The following is a 20,527-nucleotide window of genomic DNA, read 5'->3' as shown; positions in this document are numbered from 1 at the left end:
CCTCTGTGCCTGCTGATGGACTGACCAGGATGCAAAAAGTAACAGCGGAATTCTGCTTGCCTTGCTCTTAGTGGAGCCAGCACTTACCATCTCTCCTGCTTCCCATACTGACAGATTGTAGAGAGACCATGCAGGAACTCATTTATCTTTCAAACTTTGTCGTTCAATATGGCTCAGAAATCACAGAGAAGAAATGCACAAATGAAAAAAAAAAAAAAAAAAAAAAAAAAAAAAGAGAGTAACCCACCAATTTACTATTTTAATGCAGAACAATGGTAGAAATTTATTTTCCTATCTGGGAAATTTAGAAATGCTTGCCATTTTTGGAGGATCCTCATAGTAAATCAAATGTTTTTGAGGTGTAGGAAATACCAGAGTTGCAAGAGCAGATGCTGTAGGAAAATCATGGTTCTGATTTTATAAAAAAAAAAAAAGCATGCACACAGCACAGCTATGTAAAGGTGTGGTTTTGGCTTTACACAAGTCACACTTTAAACAAAAGCAGAAGTGGTGATATCTCAATGCTGCTATACCAGCATAAAAGTATATCTGGTGGGGCAAGGAATAAATGGTAATGTAATTGTCTACCTGATAAGGATGTTCAGATATTTCACTAAAATGTTAATAAGCATAATGGTGCCACCAAGACAATAAGCAGACCCTAATGACTGATACGTGCTATGAGAATGCTGGAGTCTTTTCAGTTTTAACTAACCTAGCTTGAAATGATAACTTCATTACCAGTCTTGTATATTTGTTCTGATCTTATATGAATTTTTGGCAGGATCATGAACCGCAACCTGATTTTAGAGTCAGTCTTTTAGAGAGGAATTGTGTGAGCAGCATGTACTCAAGTTTGGTTTAATGTTGTTAAGTTCTAATCAATATAGGAGTTCCTTTGGTACTAGAAACTACTCTAGACGCTATTTTAAAAGGAGGAAAGATCCTAGGGTTTTGTTTCCTGTATATTCAGGCTTTGATAGGGACGGGTACGTGATTTTTAACTTCTCGTTGCGAATCTTTGTCCATCTTTGTTTTGCTCTGCATAGTTAAAGAAGATACGCTGTTGATTCATGTAAGAAACTTTAAAAGTTCTGTTTCCTAAACAAAGGCCCAAATGTGTTTGTTTCATGGTTTATTATTATAGTGGGTGTTAATAAAAAGATGTTTTACTCCTTTACTTCCTTATCTCTTCCCTCTCTTTCATTTTGTACACACACAAAAAAGAAGATTGAGTAATTCTTTACTGTAAAAATTATTTTTGTTCCTACAGCATGAACGTACACAAGCAAGTTTTTTCCATGTATTTTAGTGAAAACCTGCTGATTAACACAGAATGAATTGAATGAGTTCAGTAACCAGTATTGTCAGCTTTAGTTATGTTTTGTTTTACATAGGTGTTTATTACAGCCTCATCCAAGCATTTAGAAATTGCCATTTTTATTGTTACCAGAAGTCAATTAGTGCGTACTTTGTTGTTGTTACATGTATAAAGCAAAGATACATTTTAAGTATTTAATTACCTCAGAAGTCTTTTACGTGTTCTAAAGTATAAATAGTATGTATGGATAAAGCACGATAAATTACAGTACATATAAAGAGTTTAAGTTATAGTGGAAAGCAGTTACATAATGAGTTGCAAAATGGGCCCTAAGTGGATTACCTTAGTCACAGTACCTAAGCATTAGGTAAGTAAAAACCTACTGTGTGCTGCTTTCGTCAGGGAAAGGTGCTTTTGTCCTGATGGGACTTGATATATGCCTGTATTTATTATACCCTCAAAGTCTCTTCTGTTTCTGAAGGAATATCAAAAAATGACCTCTCTTCATCAGTCTCTTCTGCTTCCATGTTGCTGTTGTATGTTCTACAAGTCTCGCGTTAGCGTGAATCCCTGCACCTATCCCCAGTGCACTAATATTTTTAGATCTTGAATATACTGTAGAATAATTTGAAGGGAAGTAGGGTCAAAATTTCTGTATCTTGCAGACTTCATGCCAAGCTTAAAAGCTGGAGACTTTATCTGATGTTTATGAACTAACTTAAAAAAAAAAAAAAAAAAAATCTTTTAAAAGAGATGATTGATCTGACCTGAAGATTTCTTCAGGAAGTTCATCTGGTACTATAGCTGTCTTGGGTTAAACTAGAAATTCTAAGTACGTTTTCTTCTATTTACTTGTGTAATTTTACTTGTGTAAATTTAAGTGTATTTACTTAACATACTACATTAATTTCCAGTCTTATAATACAATCTGTTTAATACCAGTTCTTTTTTAGCTTAGCATCTAATAAAGTTTTTTTCTGATTTGCTGATAGTATGCCAAAATCCAGTGATAAATGATGTGGAAAGCGTTTTTAATACATATATTGCTATAGTGCCAGTAGATGGCACTAAAACAAAGACTTGCTTAGAGCCTTCCAAGGAATGATATACTGATTGTGCACAGAGTTCTTGGAATTGCAAATTACAAAACTAGTTTGTTTTACTGTCATATTTTTTTCTATGTATATTTTAGCCATTTTTTTATGAAAAATGTGTAGTCTTTCATTTAAGATAAATCCTAGCTGCACAAAAAATAATCAAATTTTCAAATGTCATAACATTTTAATTATGGCATATGTATTTTTACCTTCCAGTTCTTCTAATAACCCAAGAGTTTTGTTACCATACTACTTACTGTATTGTGAACTATATTCAGGCAACTGTAGAAATGCAGCTAGTGTTTGGGGATTGGAAAGTGGTGACTGACAGCTTCACAGCATTTTCTTGGTCAGGAGAGGACAAGTCGCTTGTTTTTAGTTAGTCAACAAAATACATGTCTTTGCATGGTACTGAGTGGTGATTGTGTGGCAAATGTGGTTGACTTATTCACTTTTTTCTAACCTTTAAGTAATTTCCAAGAGCAGGCAGACAATAAATTACAGAAGGTCTGTAAGCTAACTTAATATCTTAAGGAAAAAAAAAAAGTTGCTACAGCTTTCCTTTACTAATAAGTGTCACCTGCTAGCTTTATAAAGCTCATTTGTGTATTGCCATCTTTTAAAAAAATACTGCATAGATTTGCAATAGTGGTCTGACAATGATAAATACATTTAAATAATAAGGGAACAAATTATCTTTGTGATAATAGTGGAAACGTTTTAAATCCATAATTGGTCACACTAAAAACAAGTAGTAAGCTTTCAGCAATGTGTATGTAAGATAGCCTGACTGCTCTGTGAAACTTCGAGGTGGTCAACATCATGTGATTATATAAAGAAGTAAATGTGAGAATATGTATAATTACTTTGGAGGAGGTTGTGTAGTCATGTAAGGTTGATAAATTAGTTAACATTAGGAAATAAGGACTAAACCTTCGGGTTGAAGGGATTTCAGTCTACGAGTTCCGTTCATTTTCACCTGAGGGGAAAGTAGAATACTACTGTCTCTACCTGCATTATAATTACGTTGAAACATTAGATAAGAAAAAATCGATAAATTCACACTGTATTGTGTTGAGATACCTCTTGCACATTTCAAGTTTGTTGTGTGAGTACTTTAGATAGGTACTTGAAATGGAAATTATTTATGGATGAGAGGGGACCAGTGGCATTCAGTTTTCTTACATGTTCTTAAACATTTGTGGATGAAGACCCCTTAGGTGGCTTGTTTTCGGACAAGGGCCCAGCACGTTTTTATGGCTGCCCCTTACGTTGTCCAGCAGGACAAAACTGATGCTTTACATTTACATAATGTATAATATATATTAACTGAAAAGCCTCAGTCATTAATTTTTATCTCATTCACTGATTTGAATCAACTGCCTAAAAGTTAAAATCTTTGCTTTGTAGTATGTTTCTCAGATCACTCATTCACTTAAGATTTAAAGTACAGTACGTTCTCCCCTTGAAGGAAGGAGAATCCTTCAGAAACCAGTAACTAGCATCTGACTCTTCCTGCAATACTGAAATCAATTTAGTAAAACATGCTGAATGGCATGGCCTCTTGTACAGGCTGCTGCTAAGTCATTTGCTATAAAAATAGTGTTTTATTATGGAAGTTGTGGAAACACAGAAGTACCGTCAGTAAAATGAGTCTTCCTACAAAATCAATTGTGCTTCAGGTTTTGTATGTTGCAAAAATTTAGTGATTTGAACTGAGTGAAGCATGCCTTCCATCATTGTAGCTGATACAACTGACTGCCTGTGTACTCAAATAATGTATATTTAGTTGTATGACTTTTTTTTTTTTTTTTTTTCCAGAGGATGTGAGTTCATTTTCTTTGGTAATTCCTCACAGATGCTTCATGGGAAATTCTGTAGTTTTCGCTGATAATGTAGAGATGGTTGCTGTTTGGTTGCCTTGTTGAAATATGGATCCAGTTTTGCAGCAGAGTGTTGGGACCCAAGGCACAGCTACTTCCTCCTTCCTGTGTCTGCGGCCTTATGTTCATTAGGCTTTTTGAATTTTGGAGAATATTAGTTCTCAGCTGCAAGAAGTAGTTTAAATCATAATTGCTTTGCCTATTCACAAAGGAACTGGAAGGTGTATCATAGAATTGTTAGCTGCTTTATTTTTGAAGTGTCTTGGAAATGATGTGGATGCCTCTGTCTTTTGCTTAATGCAGTAAAGGAACAGACAGACTTTGAGAAAGTGCTCAACGTGTGTTACTTGACTTACTGCTTTTTCAGAGAAATTCTTGGCTCTCTTACAGTCGTGTAGGATTGTTGAACAGAAAGCCTGTACAACCATGTGAAAACTGTAGTAGTTGAAAACTTAGGGGTTATTTGCAGGTGCATTATTATACAGTCAGTTAAAAAGTTGTGTTGGAATATAAAAGGAAGAACACTGGTTCAGAGAGAATGCAGTACTTAGCAAATATCAAGTACGTGAATATGGAATATGTTAACGATGTATATGAGGGATAGTATTTTCTGTTTTATTTGCAAAGCGAGACCTAAAGTGCACATTTCTCCCCATTTAAAGAGATCTGATATTAACATAACAAAGTTGCACTCTTGTTCCTGGGCTTCAAAAAATATCTGCGTATTAAAAACTTTGGAAGTTGAAGTAAATAGCTCTGAAGAAATCATTTCCTTGACAGCAGTACAAAAAATGCTGGGAAATTTATGTATTGGAGCAGTTTGCTCAATACCCTGTTTTTCACTCCTGAAAATATAATATATTTTATTATATAATATATATATACATTATATATATATATATAAAATATATTTTATTATATAATATATTTTATAATATATGAAATAATATATATTTCATAATAGTGCTATATAACTGCTGATCAACATCATATATTTCTGAATGATCCTTGTATTTTGTATATTTCCTTGAAGACCAGAGGGATCATTTGTGAGTGATTTAACTTCTAGTCCCTGATCACTTTAGTGAGGTTATATGAATGTTTTAATGAGGAGTGGAAGTAATAGAGAGTTTGATATTCTTGTTTTGTTCCTCCTCCCCAGTTGTCATTTCATTCCATTTGAACTTAAGTATGGAAAGATAGGCACTAATCAGATGTTATTGGTAAAAACTAAATGAAGGTTTTAATTCCACATATGGTGATTCCTGTGAACCTGTAACAATTTGAATTGCAGGTTTTTGTGTTTGTTTGTTTTTTCCCCTCAGGCCAGTATGATGTGTTGTCACTACCTTCACAAAACTTATTTCTGAAATTCTTTGTTTTGCCTGTATAGGAATAATTGTATTAGTTACTGAACAAGCATTTCTGTTCTCAATTGAATATAACCTGAATATGTGCAGACAAATAATAATAGATCCATAATATATTTATATCATGCTGGTTTTAAATCCACTCAGCATTTTAGTATTCAACTAAAAAATTTAAGACTGTATCCCGTGTTTTCAACTATTACATGTAAGTGGAAAGAAAATTAACTTTTGGGGGGTGAGGCAACAGCTTGTCTAGGCAGAATCTTAAATGCTTGATGGTATGAAGCCTGCACTTTGCCTTCAGGCTGTTTACTTCCCTGCACTTAAGGCCTTATCCAATTACCAGGGTAGTCAATTGAAAAACTTGCATTACCTCTGTAAACTCTGGATCTTTTCTGTAGTATGTGTGGAATTCATTATATTAGTGTTCTCTTTGTTTTAGCAATAAGGGAACAGAAAGAAAATTTACTGAAATAGTTTAGTAGTGAATACATCTTAGATTTTAGTGTGTGCGCGTATAGTCTATATTTAGTAATTTGCAACTTCAGTGGCCACAGGTAACTGCATGATTCAGGGACTGAAGTGGACTACCATAACTAGAAAGCTTATAAAAAGGATTAAACATAGTTACTACCCATTTTTTTTAAAGGCTTAGTTACAGTATGGTACGATTTCCTGTCTTCAAGTTAGCTTTGTAGAAGGTAGTCTGAGAAGCTTCAATTATTGGGTACAGATACGAGAGTCATGTAAGTGATGCTTTAGTGTATCTGTTAAATAGGAGATAAGAATTGCATGTGAATCCAGCATGGCAGATTTGAGGGAACACTGACATTTCATTCAACTTCTGTACACTTAGAGGAATCTCTTTTTTATGTATTTATTTTGCAAGTTACTTACTTCTTGGTTTATTGGTACATTTTGTAAATGGTCCTTACATTTTTCTCTTAAGTGAAGCTTCTATGAAATGTTTAACTACAAAGTTTGTACATTCCTGTACAGCGTGTGGGTGGTTGAGTGCAATGTTAAAATTTTGTAGTAGAATCATTTGTAGCTTATTTTGAAGTGAAAGAAATTACATCATTTTGTTTTTCTTTCCTTGTAAGCAAAGTATGTTGATCGTAGCTATTGAGAATATGAGTAGCTTGTCCCTGATACTGTATTGTTTTAGCTAGTGTAGGTTTTACATTTAAAGAAATCTAGTACATAAATATTTTTACTGGTTTATATAAATTTATCTACTACTTAAAATAAGTTTGAGATAATTATTTATATAATTCAGTAAAAATGTCTATAAACTGTTTCAGATAAGCTATGACATGTTAGATACTAGTTGATTATTGTGGCTAGTATTTAGGTTTGGGGGGGATCACTTCTAAAGACAACTTTAGTGAGATGTTTTCCTTTGTCTCTGTAGTTATCAGAGACTGTTACAGACGATTGCTGTACTCGAGGCTCAACGTACTCAAGCAGTTCAAGACCTTGAAAGTTTAGGCAGACACCAGAGAGAAGCACTGAAAGATCCTATTGGATTTGTGGAAAGACTCCAGAAGAAGGTATTTCGATGGGCATTTCTTAAGTCTTACTCAGATTTTTTTTTAATAACTAGTAATTCATCATTTGTAGGTATCAGAGTTCCATATGTACTTGCGTAGAAACATTAGGAGCTTGAAGTCCTTTCTCTGCTGAGCAGAAATGACCCTTGGGCTTATGAAATGTTTGAGAGAGGTCTTCAAATATTTTATTAGATATGTTTTCTTTCCATTGTTACATGGAAATGTAATTTTTAAACTTGTAATGTGGGTATTTTAAGACAACCTGAAATCTACAGGTGACTGCAAGTGCTTGGTTGTAAAGCCAGGAATTTGTAATTTTTCTCATTAGAGCAATTAAATGACATTCTATGAATGAATTTGGTAGTGTACTTTTGAAAGAGTAGGAAATATCGTTCATTAAATCAAAATGGACATTAGAAAACATACCTGGAAGAGTGCTGGATAACGTAACTAAAATACTGTCTGATGGAAGAGAATGAATTTTGATAAAGAATGATTTTCTTCTCAAGCTTAAAATATGTAGTAACAGAGATGCTTAAAAAAAAAAAAAAGTATTTTATGATGCCCTTTCCCTAGGTTTATAGAGACCTTGGTTTAAAGAGAGGTCTGACCTAAGTCTATTGGTTTCAGTGGTTGTTTAGCCATTACATTTTGAGATGTGTTAATAACACGTAATAGGATTGCATTTGATAATCATTGTATCATATAGGAAATACTAATGCTAGTTGAAGGCATGTGGTACATTTATGTCTCTGAATCTAAGGAAGGATACTCTTAAGGTTGACCATAAAAAAAAAAAAAAAGTTGTAAGGCTTGCATCAGTAGTGTTATAGTAAGAAGACAGCATAAACATTGTAAATTATGCTTTGATTTCCTTGAAGGGATGGGTTTGGGTTTCAGTTTATCAGATGATAAAACATGGTGTTTTCTTAACCTTAAGAAAGTTACAGGTAGTGGGCAACCAGTATGTCTAAACAAAACAAAAGGCAGGTAGACAGCAACAGAGTATTGAAATCAGAAACACCTGATTTCAGCTGTGAAACACAAACTTCGAAGCTTTGTGCTCAATAAGCCATCATTGACCGTGCCGCTGCATATTTTATATGCACTGTTGTGTATTACTCTTGAAAGAAATCTTCTCCTGAAAAAACCTTTGTGCTGCATGGCACTTTAAAAATGCTGATTTTGAATTTTGCTTTTAGTTGAAAGGCAGTTTTTCATAACTTTTTCATAACTTTCCAGGATCCATAGTTCTTTGTTGGGATATACAACAAGTACATTAAGTGTTGTTTATCACTTTTCACATTTTTTTCAGGTCGATATGGGTCTTCCATATCCTCAGAGAGTTGTTCAGCTCCCTGAGATTGCCTGGGACCAATATACCACTAGCCTTGGAAACTTTGAGAGAGAATTCAAAAACCGAAAACGTAACAGTAGGAGAGCAAAGCTGATTTTTGACAAAGGTAAAAGGAGAGTGAATATATGTTACAAGAAGCAAAATACCAGCATGGAGTTTTAATAATTCATGTCTTGTGTTGTTTGCAGTAGGTATACCTGCAAGACCAAAAAGTCCTTTGGATCCCAAGAAGGATGGAGAATCTGTTTCATACTCTGTCTTGCCTTTAAGTGATGGTCCAGAAGGCTCTACAAGCAGTCGTCCACAGGTAGTTGTCACAAAAGGAAAGATAAATTTTTTACAAAACAGTAAAAATTTTTAAATTATGGGGTATGTGGATAATTTTAACCATTAATTTAATCATTAAAATTGATCATAAAATTAATTCATGGATCAAATTGGAGATCCTATTTTTTGCTTTAGAACAATTTTATTTAAAATTTTCATGCCTATATTTGTTTCAGTTCTGATTTTTACTTAGGAAAAGGATCAAAGTCAAGTTATCCTAGCTGTACATTTTCTAAACACCTGTTCCATTTTATGTACTATATTTGAGCAGATGATAAGAGGACGACTTTGCGATGAGACCAAACCTGAAACGTTTAACCAGCTGTGGACTGTAGAGGAACAGGTAATGGGAAACTCTTCCACTTTAGTAGCTGCAATAATATATGTGATAATAACAAACATTGTAATAATATTTACAGTAATTTAAGTTAAAGTCACATGTATGTAGATACCTGTCCAGTGACAACTTGTATCTCTACTAAGAAAAATGTGTTTTTTCTGTTGTTTGTGCTCAATTCAGAAAAAACTCGAGCAGTTGCTTCTGAAGTATCCACCAGAGGAAGTAGAGTCCCGACGGTGGCAGAAGATAGCTGATGAACTGGGAAATAGAACAGCAAAGCAGGTAACAAGTAAAATGCTTTAAGAAGTAACCCCTTCTGTTGATTATTTTTTAGCTTCTTAGGAAGCACTGATAAGAGATTTTTTTAAACAGAAAATAAAAAATTAGAAATAAATCTAGGTACCATAAGTCATAAAATGAGAAATCAGAAAAGAGGTTTATTTTTGATAATGTTCATAATTAAATCAATAAAACCTATCTTGATAGAAAAAGATTTGACTTTATGCATTTTTTGAATATTCTAGTATGGTAGTACCAGTATCAGACACTGCGTCCCAGCAGTTAGTATATAATTTCCCAGTAGTTCTAATTGTAGATCTCAATTTTTAAAACTGCATTACATAAAATTCAGTATCTTTTCAGTTGGCACTTTTTCTTAAAAATTTAACAGCAGAGCCTGCATTTCACTAATAACAGCGTGATTCTTTTAATCTCAAATCAAGAATTTTAACAGTGCCCCAAAGCCCATGACAAAACTGCCAGACATAGTTGTTGTTCATTAGATTTTGACAGCATCCGTTTAATTCTTTATAGCAAGTATAGTGTGTGACACCATTTGTTCTCAGATTGAGTTACGATGGAGTACTGAATTTCCTGCACCTCAATACTGTAAAATGGGCAGACATTTTAATACTTGCAGACGGAAGAATTAGCTTTATACTGGGGCCCGTGTCCACAAAAGGAGTGGAGATACTGAATGTTTTTGACTTTTAGGGATTTTTCCACTAAAGCAGCATACTTTCTCCTGTTTGACCAGAAGTTATAAATAAATAAATATGCCGATGTTCTGTGTTTACAGAACTTTTATTTCTCCTATTTCACTAGTATGCTTTCGCATAGAAGAATCCTTAAGTGTTTCTCTTAATACAACAATACCTCATCTCAGGTCATATCTAGGCTTACAGGTATATTTTTCCATACTGGGAAATTAAAATGCATGCTTCTGATATCATAAATAAAATGCAGAAGTACTTTCTGTATGCTAACTATACATATTTATCTGTTGCTGTTAAGAAAGAATACATTTAGCTTCAGCAGGTAACAAACTACTGAAGTTCTTTCCTTCCTGGTGGATTTCCTGTGTAATTTTTAAACGAGGGTTTTTTTTTCCCTTAAAGTCTTCAAAATGTCTGGAAATATGATAATGAAGCATTGGAGGATAGGTAATATTTAATAGTTGTAATATTTAATATTTAATTAGTTGTTACAGAGTAGAAAATGACAATTTGTTGTCTTTATATTCTAAACCAATGTAATGATGCTGGCAAAGTTTTGAAGTGAAGGCCTGTTATATTTCATTTGACATTTAATTGTTGATTGTTTTTTGTTTTTAGGTTGCCAGTAGAGTACAAAAATATTTTATTAAACTGACTAAAGCTGGTATTCCAGTTCCAGGAAGAACTCCAAATTTATATTTATATTCCAAAAAGGTGAGACAATATTACAACAGAAATTCCATTTTTCTTCTTGCATTTGCATGCAAATTGAAACTAAAATATTAATATTTCAGTGAACTTAAGTCTTGATTAAGTCTTGCATGTATTTCTTAATTAATCTATTTCTTTTGCTATTAATGTAGAGTGAGTTAGGAGTTATTCTAGTTTCACATCAACACCTGTTAATTACAGCTGTATTGCATAATCGCACCAAAATGAAGTGTCAGGAAAGAGAATGCTGCAGTTAGAGTGCAGGCTGAACTAACAAGGCTGGAGCATTGGACTTGGGGGTACTTTTTCCTCGTTTGTAAGTGTATTGTCATTGATACAGAAGAGGCTAATGAGAACCCTATTGGAAGAGGATAAGGAGCCCTGTAGTTCATATTGTACAGTCATGTTTTAATTACCAAAAACATAGACGACTGTGTATAACAGCATACTTAGCTAGCACATTAAATGAGCATTTAATTCTGAAATGTTGTCTTTTATTTTGATTTGCAGTATATATGACTGTTAAAATGAAAAGGTCATATAAATGACGATTAAAATGTAATGTTTTTCCTGATCTTGGAATGGGTGAGAAAATATGACCTTGAGAAATCTTCTTAATTTGAAAAAGCACAAAGAAGACCCTAGACTGCTGTGCAGGCCAATCGTGTATTTTGATGTAAATCATGTAGTACTCCTGGACACTAATGAGAACCCTAGACATTTGAAGAGGGAAATCTTAGCATGTTTTTATTGTTTTTTTGTTAACAGTATATTTGCAGAAGTTGTTTAAAACCTGTTACAAAAACATTTTGTAGAGTAACATTGATTTTTTTCTTTTTCTTTTTTTTTTGCATTGAGGTATCTGTGGTGTTTTCTGATAAGGAATAGAGCAAGCCTTGCACTGATCCTGAAAATGCACATTTGCAAATTTAGTCCCTTGAAAGTTTGGGACCTAAAGTTACTGTCAGATGAGTCTGATAGGAGATCTACTAATGCTTGTCTGTAATGATGTAAAAGGGTACACACCCCCACTTGTCTGCTAGTTTTCTCTGAAGTTACTGCAAAGAATGAGTATCACAGACCTTTCCATTTAACATGGTAATGCCATTTTACTTTCACCAGTATTTTAACCTACTATTCTGCTCTATAAACAGAGGCAGGGAAGGCACAGACATGATTTTGTCTGCTGCTTTATCTATTGGAAAAGTGCTTTCTGGCAGAAGAACCCAAAAAGCAGCTGCAAACATTGATACCTTAAATATTGTGGTGAGATTTATCTAAACTCTACATTGCTTGTACAGTTTACCATTCTGTGGGACTAATTTTGAAAGAGAGGTGGGGGGGTGAAAATTGTTTTTTGAAAATTATAACCCTTGGGGTTCTTTATGTCACCTTATAATTTTAAATGACCTTAGTCACATGTTAGTTGTTTTTCCTTTCCTCTTGATTTTATTTGGAATGACTTATTACAGAGTGCAGGGCAGCAGACTACTGTATTTGCTGAATAATGGGAGCACTTAATCAGTACGTGTGTTGACACTAACCATGTTTTCCACTAATTTGAACAGTGATCCATAAAGTTCTATAGTCCTGCTGTTCTGCTTACATACACAGTATAATCAATACTAAAACATATTTTGCACAATTTTCAATGTTTTCAAACTGCAATATATAGATTTTGAGATAAACTTATACATAGAACAAATGTAATGCTCATGTCTGTTTTCACAGTATAATTCGTACCCTTATTACCAAGCTGTAAGAGTAAGGTCATTGTCCCTGATTTTTATTAAGGTAGCTTCTCTGTTTTTTTCTTTGTAACCCACATAAAAAACAAACAAACATAAAAATAAAACATAAAAAATAAAAAAACACTTTAAAAACATTTAAAAAAAATAAAAAATAAAACAGCAGATTAAAAAAAATCAAACAAATAGTATATGTGGGGGGGATTGAGGTCTTGGTCTGCTAGTTTAACTGTCTACTTAGAGCACTGATTGACAGCACCATACCAGCCTGTAGTTACTCCCAGGTCTCCAAAGGAGATAACATAATGTGGCAGAAAGGAAGTGCAAGGGGGTACTGAAAGCCTGGATCCTGCTTATGCCGTACTCCTGTTTGTTTCAATACCGAGTGTGTGTATACACTGTAAAGTGCACTATCTGCTTTACTGCCAATAATAGAAGTATAAATTGGATGCTGATACTTCAAGTATAAATTTTGGAGGAAATAAAAACCCAGTTATATGTAATGTAAATAATTGTGTCAATAGTGATGCTTCACAAGGGGAAGGTACTTCTGTTTTTCCATGGGGATTGCCTAGGCTGCTCTTTTGAAATGGTTCCTGGGTAGGTGAGAATGCTACTCAGTTCCTTAACATCTTGTTGAAGTTGCTGTGTGTATCCCCTCGTATGGCATGTCTCTTGTGATAAATGGCACAGGAAATCAAGCACGATGCACCAGTTTATTTTCCTGTGCAATGTTATCAACTGTTGGTGAAAATAGAATCAGTGATTTAGGACTGTAGTAATCAATTCTTCAATTACGGCTTATTGGTTTCAGTTTTATGTTTGTATTCTATCAGTGCACCTGCCTTTAAGCTTAATCCACAAGATAATTTTCCCAAAGGAAAAATGATTTTAAACTATCTGCTCTTATGTAGTATTTTAGTTCATTCTTCACCACAAGCAGAATCATATTAAAAACAGAATTCAAATCCTCAGTTAAGTTTCTAGGCTATAACTATATGCATAATACTGCAACTATTTAAGCATAGGTATGGTTTTCCTTTCTTGAATTCCAGATCTAGTACTGTATGCACAGCCTAACCTTACAAATAGAATTATTTTTGGTGGTATGAAATTTTAAAGGAAACCAGAAAGGAAGCAAAACTCAGGAAGTTGGTGATTACGTGTATAAGGCAGAAGGTGGAAAAATTCAATGCAGCAGTCACTGTATTAGGCTTAGAACAAAATGGTCATTTTTATTCTGTGCATTGTGTGCTTACAGGTACGAGGTACCAGCTTCCAATTGTCATTATTTCAGATCATTCCTTACAATGGGGCTAGTCTTAATTCCTTGTTATACTTGTCTGCAGAGCTCCATTCCAGCTAATATAATTTATGGGATCTTTGCCTTTGCTTTTTAAACCGTGCAGAACTATAAAATAATGTTATGTATTGAATCCCAGTTTAGAGATAAATGGTTTTATTACAGTGCTACAGGTTTGTGACTGATTTTAGGAGCCTTTGGGATGAAGCATCTTCTATGAAAAGAGAAAGCATTAACTGTTGTAAATATTCCTTATGCTTTGTCTACGTGACAGAACCTAGACAAGTCCTCTGTTTTATAATTAAAAGAAAATGTTTTCCATGCTTACAGTTTTTGATTTGCATTGTTTTCTTTAAATTGTGGAATGTATTTAAGATGTCAAAATGCTGGTCGGGAAAGGAGCTAAGTAAAAAGTTAAGTCAGTTTCATTCACCAATAGCTCTTCCACTTGATATTTAATATTCTTCCATGGGGATTAAGTAATGAGGACTGAGTGCCTTTAAGTAATCCACTTTAAAATTGCTGTGCATTCTACACCTTCAGACAGCGTTAGATACACACTAATGGAGTAATTTATCTGTTTGAACATTTCTTAGATTCCTTTTCCAGTCAGTGGCAATGAAAAAGAACCTTCAGGGACAAATTCTTTCTCATAGAAACCTCTTTTGTGGAGGAATGAAAAGCCTTTAGCAGTAGCTTTTTCTTACCATAGACTAAGAAAGAAATCTGGACAAAATTAGCCTAGACTTGCATTTTCTAAGACACAAACTAATACAAGAATTTGATGATGTGTCAAACATGGACTGATCTCCTGGGTCTAGGATGTGTGCAAAAGTACTTCTTTGGTTAGTCCCACACAAGAGCCATCCCTTAAGCCTTGGAAGTCTTTTAATACCTTTGCACTTTGGTTCTCAGTCTTTAAAATTGTATGTTTTGTTTTGTGTTTTGTTTTGTTTTGTTTTGTTTTTACTGTTGTGTCTCATTAATTTAGATGCTGGGCTTTTTATAGTGAGAGCACTTTCTTGCTGGGTTTTAAAAAGAGAAGTGTTCCACTCTTTGTCTGATTTCACTTACTGGGGAAAAAAGCTCCACAATATGAAACTATATGAGGCTCCAATATAGAGGTTTAAGTAAAAATAATGGGGAAGATGATACATGTTCAGTGCAAAAGAGTGATTTTTCTGACAAGGTTATATTGATGAGGATTACTTAAATGGTAATCAAGCAATTTTTTTATAAATATATTATCTTTCCACTGTAGTCATCAAGTAGACGGCAGCACCCTTTAAATAAACATCTTTTCAAACCTTCAACTTTCATGACATCTCATGAACCCCCAGTTTATATGGATGAAGATGATGACAGATCCAGTTTTCACAGTCATATGGATACTGCAGCAGAAGAGGAAGTATCGGTATGTCATTTAAATCAGTAAGCAAATGTATTCCTTATTGTCATCTTAACTTGTTTATTGAATAATATGAGGATGAAGCATCTTTGCCATAAAACAAATATCATCAATTAAGTACTAAATTATAGTCAGATTCATGGGTCATTTTGAATTGCAAACACATTGTTAATATAAAGGTCCACAGTTCCAGAAAAAATAGACCAAAAAGATAGGAAGTAAATGAAGTAGTAAAAATTTCTGTCCTGAAACAACTTCTAAAATGTTTAGTTTTACGTATTTTCAAAAAGTGATCTGATGTTATTTATTTTTAATGTTATTTATTATGTTATTATAAGTGATATCATTTTTAAAACTGTACAAACAACCCAGGTATGATTCTAGGTAAAGATGTGTGGTATTAGACAGGTTGCGTAGTGTCTTGGTAAAGCTTGAGTTCCATTGGCATCATTGCTTTTTTGTCTTCCTTCACTAAATCAATTTTTTTTTTTCAATCTGCTTGAAAACATGAGCTAACAGACTTAGTCCTGAAGTGGCAAATACGTGCTTTTAGAGGCAAATTCCAGTAGATGTCTTGTCCCAATGTGTCATTACAACGTGTAGTGTTCCAGTTTCCTAATGTATCACATGCAGTAATACTACAATGGTTTAGACACTTCTTACAACCATATGGGGGACTGTAGTGCCTATGTATTAGGGATCCTAATGAGAATATGTTTGACACAGCTCACAGCTGGTGTGAATCACTGTGGCTTTACTGTGTTTAGACTGAAGGACCTGACCTGTTGATTTTTTGTATTGTTTTGGAGAGCCTAGTGACATCGTGTGTGTGAAAAGCTTGTTGCATAACAGGGGCATTAAGGCCACCCAGCTGAAGTCCATTCATTTGCTTTATCGACTTTTTTCACATGCACTGCATAGTCTTCCTGAAATTATTACATTTGCTCATTTATAACCCAGTCTTAAATCACATTTTCACTCATTCTGTCTCTCAGTGATGATCTTTTTTCATGTCCAGGCATTTCTGATAATTTATTTATTCCTAATAAGAATCCTAAAAGATGTGGAAAGAAAAATGTGTATTAGAAGAGATGCCGATTACTGTTATGTATTTTAATGGAGCTGTTTTTGATCACACATTCCTTTGTTCCGTATTATTCTTAAATACATATTCTGTTCTTAATATTTTCCTAAAACATTCTAAACACTTTTTTTCCCCATGATGTCCTAACTTTAGTAAATATGAGGACCATAAACCAACTGGGATTTATTTTCATCTTGGTAGAAGTTGCTGGTTTTTTGCAGTGATAATGGTGGACTTGTGCCTTTTTTTTTTTTTTTTTTTTTTTTTAATTTGGCTTAATCTTTTCTTTCTTCACTAGTGCAGCATTTCCAGATGGATATATTTCTGGCTTGCAGTAATGTAGAAAGACACAGGTGAGCTCAGTTACAAAAAAGATCCCCATTATCAATGCAAAATAGAAACAATTTGGAAAGAAAAAGAGATCGTGAACTATAATCAAAATAAATATACTGGAGTCTGTTCTAATGTTAAAAATCAGATCTCTTAGTTACAGTCAGTGTCTCAGAGAAAAATACTTTATATATTTGGTGTAGCAAGAAAATTATAGGCAAGGTTTTCTTTGATTTCTTTACAATGGAAGTACCAGGTGCTGTTTCCTTGTAAAATAAAAGATTATGTCTGGGTATTGCAAGTTGACTGGCATAACCATTTTTCAAAATATTGTTGTGGTATAGATTAATTATTTCTAAGTGAAGACCTTCTATTCTCAAAAGAGTGCATTTATTTTTCAGTTACAATTACTTCATTTTGTGAGTAGTCTAATTATTCTAGAACAATTTACAAGAACAGAATAAATTATTATAGGATTATTATACCATAGTTTATTCAATACATAGTTATATTGTTCCAGGTAGGTTTTTCTCAGAAAAACTTAGGTTTGCATAGAATGTGAATCCCTGTTTTATATGAAAAGAACATAGCTTATTACCACAGAATTTGTGTCATTTGATCTTGTTTTTTTTTCTGAATATTTGCAGTCTAGTCCACAAAATAGTTTCATAATTACAATTAAATAATTGATACAACCTTTAGAAATTTAGTGCTAAAGAGCATGCCATTTTCCCTCCCTTTCTTTAGTAAACTTACTAAATGTAGCGCACATTCCTCAAACTTCGCAGTTTCTTAAAAAGAAGAATAATTGAAAGGATGTGTGCAGGCTATATTTGAAGACTTATTACTGTCTCATAGCTCTTTTTCATAACCAAACATTCCTATAGTATAGGATCCGAAAACCATTGCAAATCCATAACGACAGCTGCTACAATTAAATAGCCATCATGAAGTAGACATTTGAATTAGAATGAGAGCTTCTCTGTTCTCATAATATACAGGTATTCAACCTTTGCTGAAGAAAATTGGATGAGAAAAATCAGAATGGTGTGTTTTTTATTTAAAAAGAGAACCATGTGTTATGATTTTGGGGGTACAGTTATATGCACCAGCCTATAGGGATATGGAATTTTTCATAATTTAGGAAGTGAAGCAATCTATTTTCTTAAGCTATTAAGACAATATGAAATGAATGGAAGGAGGAGTGAGCATGAGATGAAATAACCCTGTAACTTTCTACTTTTACAGTCATGGAATGATATTTCTCATAACTTTTTATTCTTACAGGTAAAGGTGAGAATCTAATCTGTTAAAGATTGTTTTCAGTTAAAAAGTATGTAGTACGTATAATGAAAGCTTGGTATTGTCTTGATTTATGGGTCTTTCAAACACATGGCTTGATGCAAAAAATTCTTAAAACTGTGAAGAATTTTTGGGTATCATCAGCTTTTTAAATTCTTACAATTTTGAAATTACTTGTGAACAGTGATCGCAACTGGCCTTAGAATAATACTGCTCCATGCTATTCCATAGAATAGCAAAGGGGAAGATCAATGAAGTTGATAAAACCTACCTGAAATTTTAATGCTCAGATTTAGTCTTTACTGCAGTTGCCATTTTGCCTACAATATATGAGAAAGTAGATTACGTATAAATTGCAGTAAAGTATCAAAGATGAGAGAAAAGCTAGGTTTTAAGGGAAAGGTCTGCTGTCTCCTTTATCCTACTGCTAAGCATTTCCAGAAGAAACTTATTTTCAGGGTAATATTTTGGTATAATGCAAATAGTAAAGAATATTTAATTAAAAAAAAAATAGTGTAAGTTTGTTTTATGTACTTTTTTTTTGCTATGATTTTAAAAATTTCCCATTATGTTTCTTCAAATATATTGCCAGCCTTTTCCCAGAAGTTAATTATACTTACTGATTTGTGAAATATGTAGGTACGTTCCTAAAGAATATTTATCTTTTTTTAATCATGAACAGGATGAAGAGAGTATTCCAATAATGTATCGTGATTTACCTGAATATAAAGAACTGTTAGAGTTTAAAAAATTAAAGAAACAGAAACTACAGCAGATACATGCAGAAAGTGGATTTGTACAGCATGTGGGATTTAAGGTAAGTTTAGGTGATATTCTCTTACTCAGCAGAGTGTAGAAGTCTTTAAAGATAACATGGTTTAGATTTCCTAAAAAGGCTTTGTTTAATATAACAAGGATGGTTCCATAATTCTTTTTCGCTGTGTCTGCTTTCCCTCATCTTCTTTAATCAAAACAACTCAGTTAATTCACTCTTTCCAATGCCTCAGGTTTCATAGAATATATGGAATATTGTATGGAAATTAATAAGCATGCTGTCTTTTCCTCATTCATAGTATGGAAATATGGCTCTAGAGCTGGGTTAAATCACTACAGAATACCATTTGGCACCATACTCCGGTTTGGCAATGATTCATTGATGATAATTCTCTTACGATTTTGGAGTCATTTTTCCTCCACCTTAGACCAAAGAAAAGAAAAAGATATGGAGTGAGAACAGAAGCAGACTAACAATTTTTTGATTTTTTTTCTCTACAGAGAAAAACTGTAGCAGCTTCATAATCCTATCACAGAAGTTGAAGCGACAATATAAAACAATGATTATGTGAAAAATAATATAATAAATAATGAGTTAAAATAGTGTGTTATCCTAATGTCAGCCATTAATAAATGATATGAAAGATAGGGCATTCTCAAAATTACATTTTCTGGTTTGCAAGGAGATTTGCTGTATAACTGTTTGCTGTGTTGGAACAGCTTCTTCACCTTGTTAGAAGTAGTAGGCAAGTAGGTTCATTTTCTGATAACCATTTATATAAGAATGCAAAGGTATTCAGTTTAAAGTTCAGTTCAGAACAACGGGAAAATTGAGATAGTCGCATTTGTTGGCACTGACAAACTTAATCGTGTTGTTAGACTTCCAAGGCTTTTTCTTTTTTTTCCCTCCTTTTTTTTTTTTCCTTTTTTCTTCAAGTTAATGGTTTTGTTCCAAGAAAAAAATGAAAAATTCAGTCAGTCAGACAGGCCTTCTAGGTTAGAAACTAGTTACTTTCTTCTACATAAAATTACACTGAAAAGTACATTTGGCATTGTGCAGTGTCAGGCATTCAAAGTTTGAAAGTTTCTTTGCAACCCCAATTTGATTTTATTATTCATTTTTATCTATGAAATTACGTGATTATATGCTGTTTTTCCTCAGGAGTGCAGCCTCACTCACTGCACAGACTTGGATGGTGCTCACCTAACAAGCAACTATTCAGAACACTTACGGTTCTGCATGACCTTCAACCTCATTTACACTTTATTCAAACTCTGCTTTGAATATTGAATTATTGAATCCCATTTTGGCTTTTTATGGCTTTTATTGCTATAATATCAAAATACTTTGCAAATACTATTTTCTTGAATAAAATGAAAGGCATGCTATTATTCCTCTTACAGGGGAGAGGGAAGCTGGCGCACAGAAATCCAGGTTAAGGGTTTCCACTACCTTTTGGCTCTCAACTTGAGATAACTGGAACTGATTTTTAATTGTAATTTATTATTGTATTGAACTTGATACTCTCAGAGAAAAGCCCTGAGTATGCCTATTGCTTCCTTATTACCAGCCCTCAAACTCTGAAAGCTGTCATTGTCACAGCTGTATCCCTTACTTCTATGG

General features: G+C 33.5%; 1 protein-coding gene across 4 annotated transcripts in view; it reads left to right on the top strand.

Moving 5' to 3' along the window:
- Nucleotides 1–20,527, top strand: part of ZZZ3 (zinc finger ZZ-type containing 3) — a 60,435-nt gene that overhangs the window by 37,091 nt on the left and 2,817 nt on the right. For 2 of the 4 annotated variants that reach the window (XM_084291497.1, XM_084291498.1), the window contains exons 4-11: nt 7,086–7,224; nt 8,540–8,687; nt 8,770–8,888; nt 9,180–9,251; nt 9,429–9,530; nt 10,862–10,957; nt 15,267–15,419; nt 18,812–18,946. In XM_084291497.1, coding sequence (XP_084147623.1) covers nt 7,086–7,224; nt 8,540–8,687; nt 8,770–8,888; nt 9,180–9,251; nt 9,429–9,530; nt 10,862–10,957; nt 15,267–15,419; nt 18,812–18,946 — 964 coding nt within the window. Of the gene's footprint in view, nt 1–7,085; nt 7,225–8,539; nt 8,688–8,769; nt 8,889–9,179; nt 9,252–9,428; nt 9,531–10,861; nt 10,958–15,266; nt 15,437–18,811; nt 18,947–20,527 lie in introns of all 4 variants that reach the window. The other 2 variants (XR_014618684.1, XM_084291499.1) reach the window with 2 other exon arrangements.

This window comes from Netta rufina, assembly GCF_964035555.1.
Source record: "Netta rufina genome assembly, chromosome: 8".
NCBI lineage: Eukaryota > Metazoa > Chordata > Aves > Anseriformes > Anatidae > Netta > Netta rufina.
The sequence above is the reverse complement of the archived record's forward strand: the minus strand, read 5'-3'. Positions and strand labels throughout refer to the sequence as shown.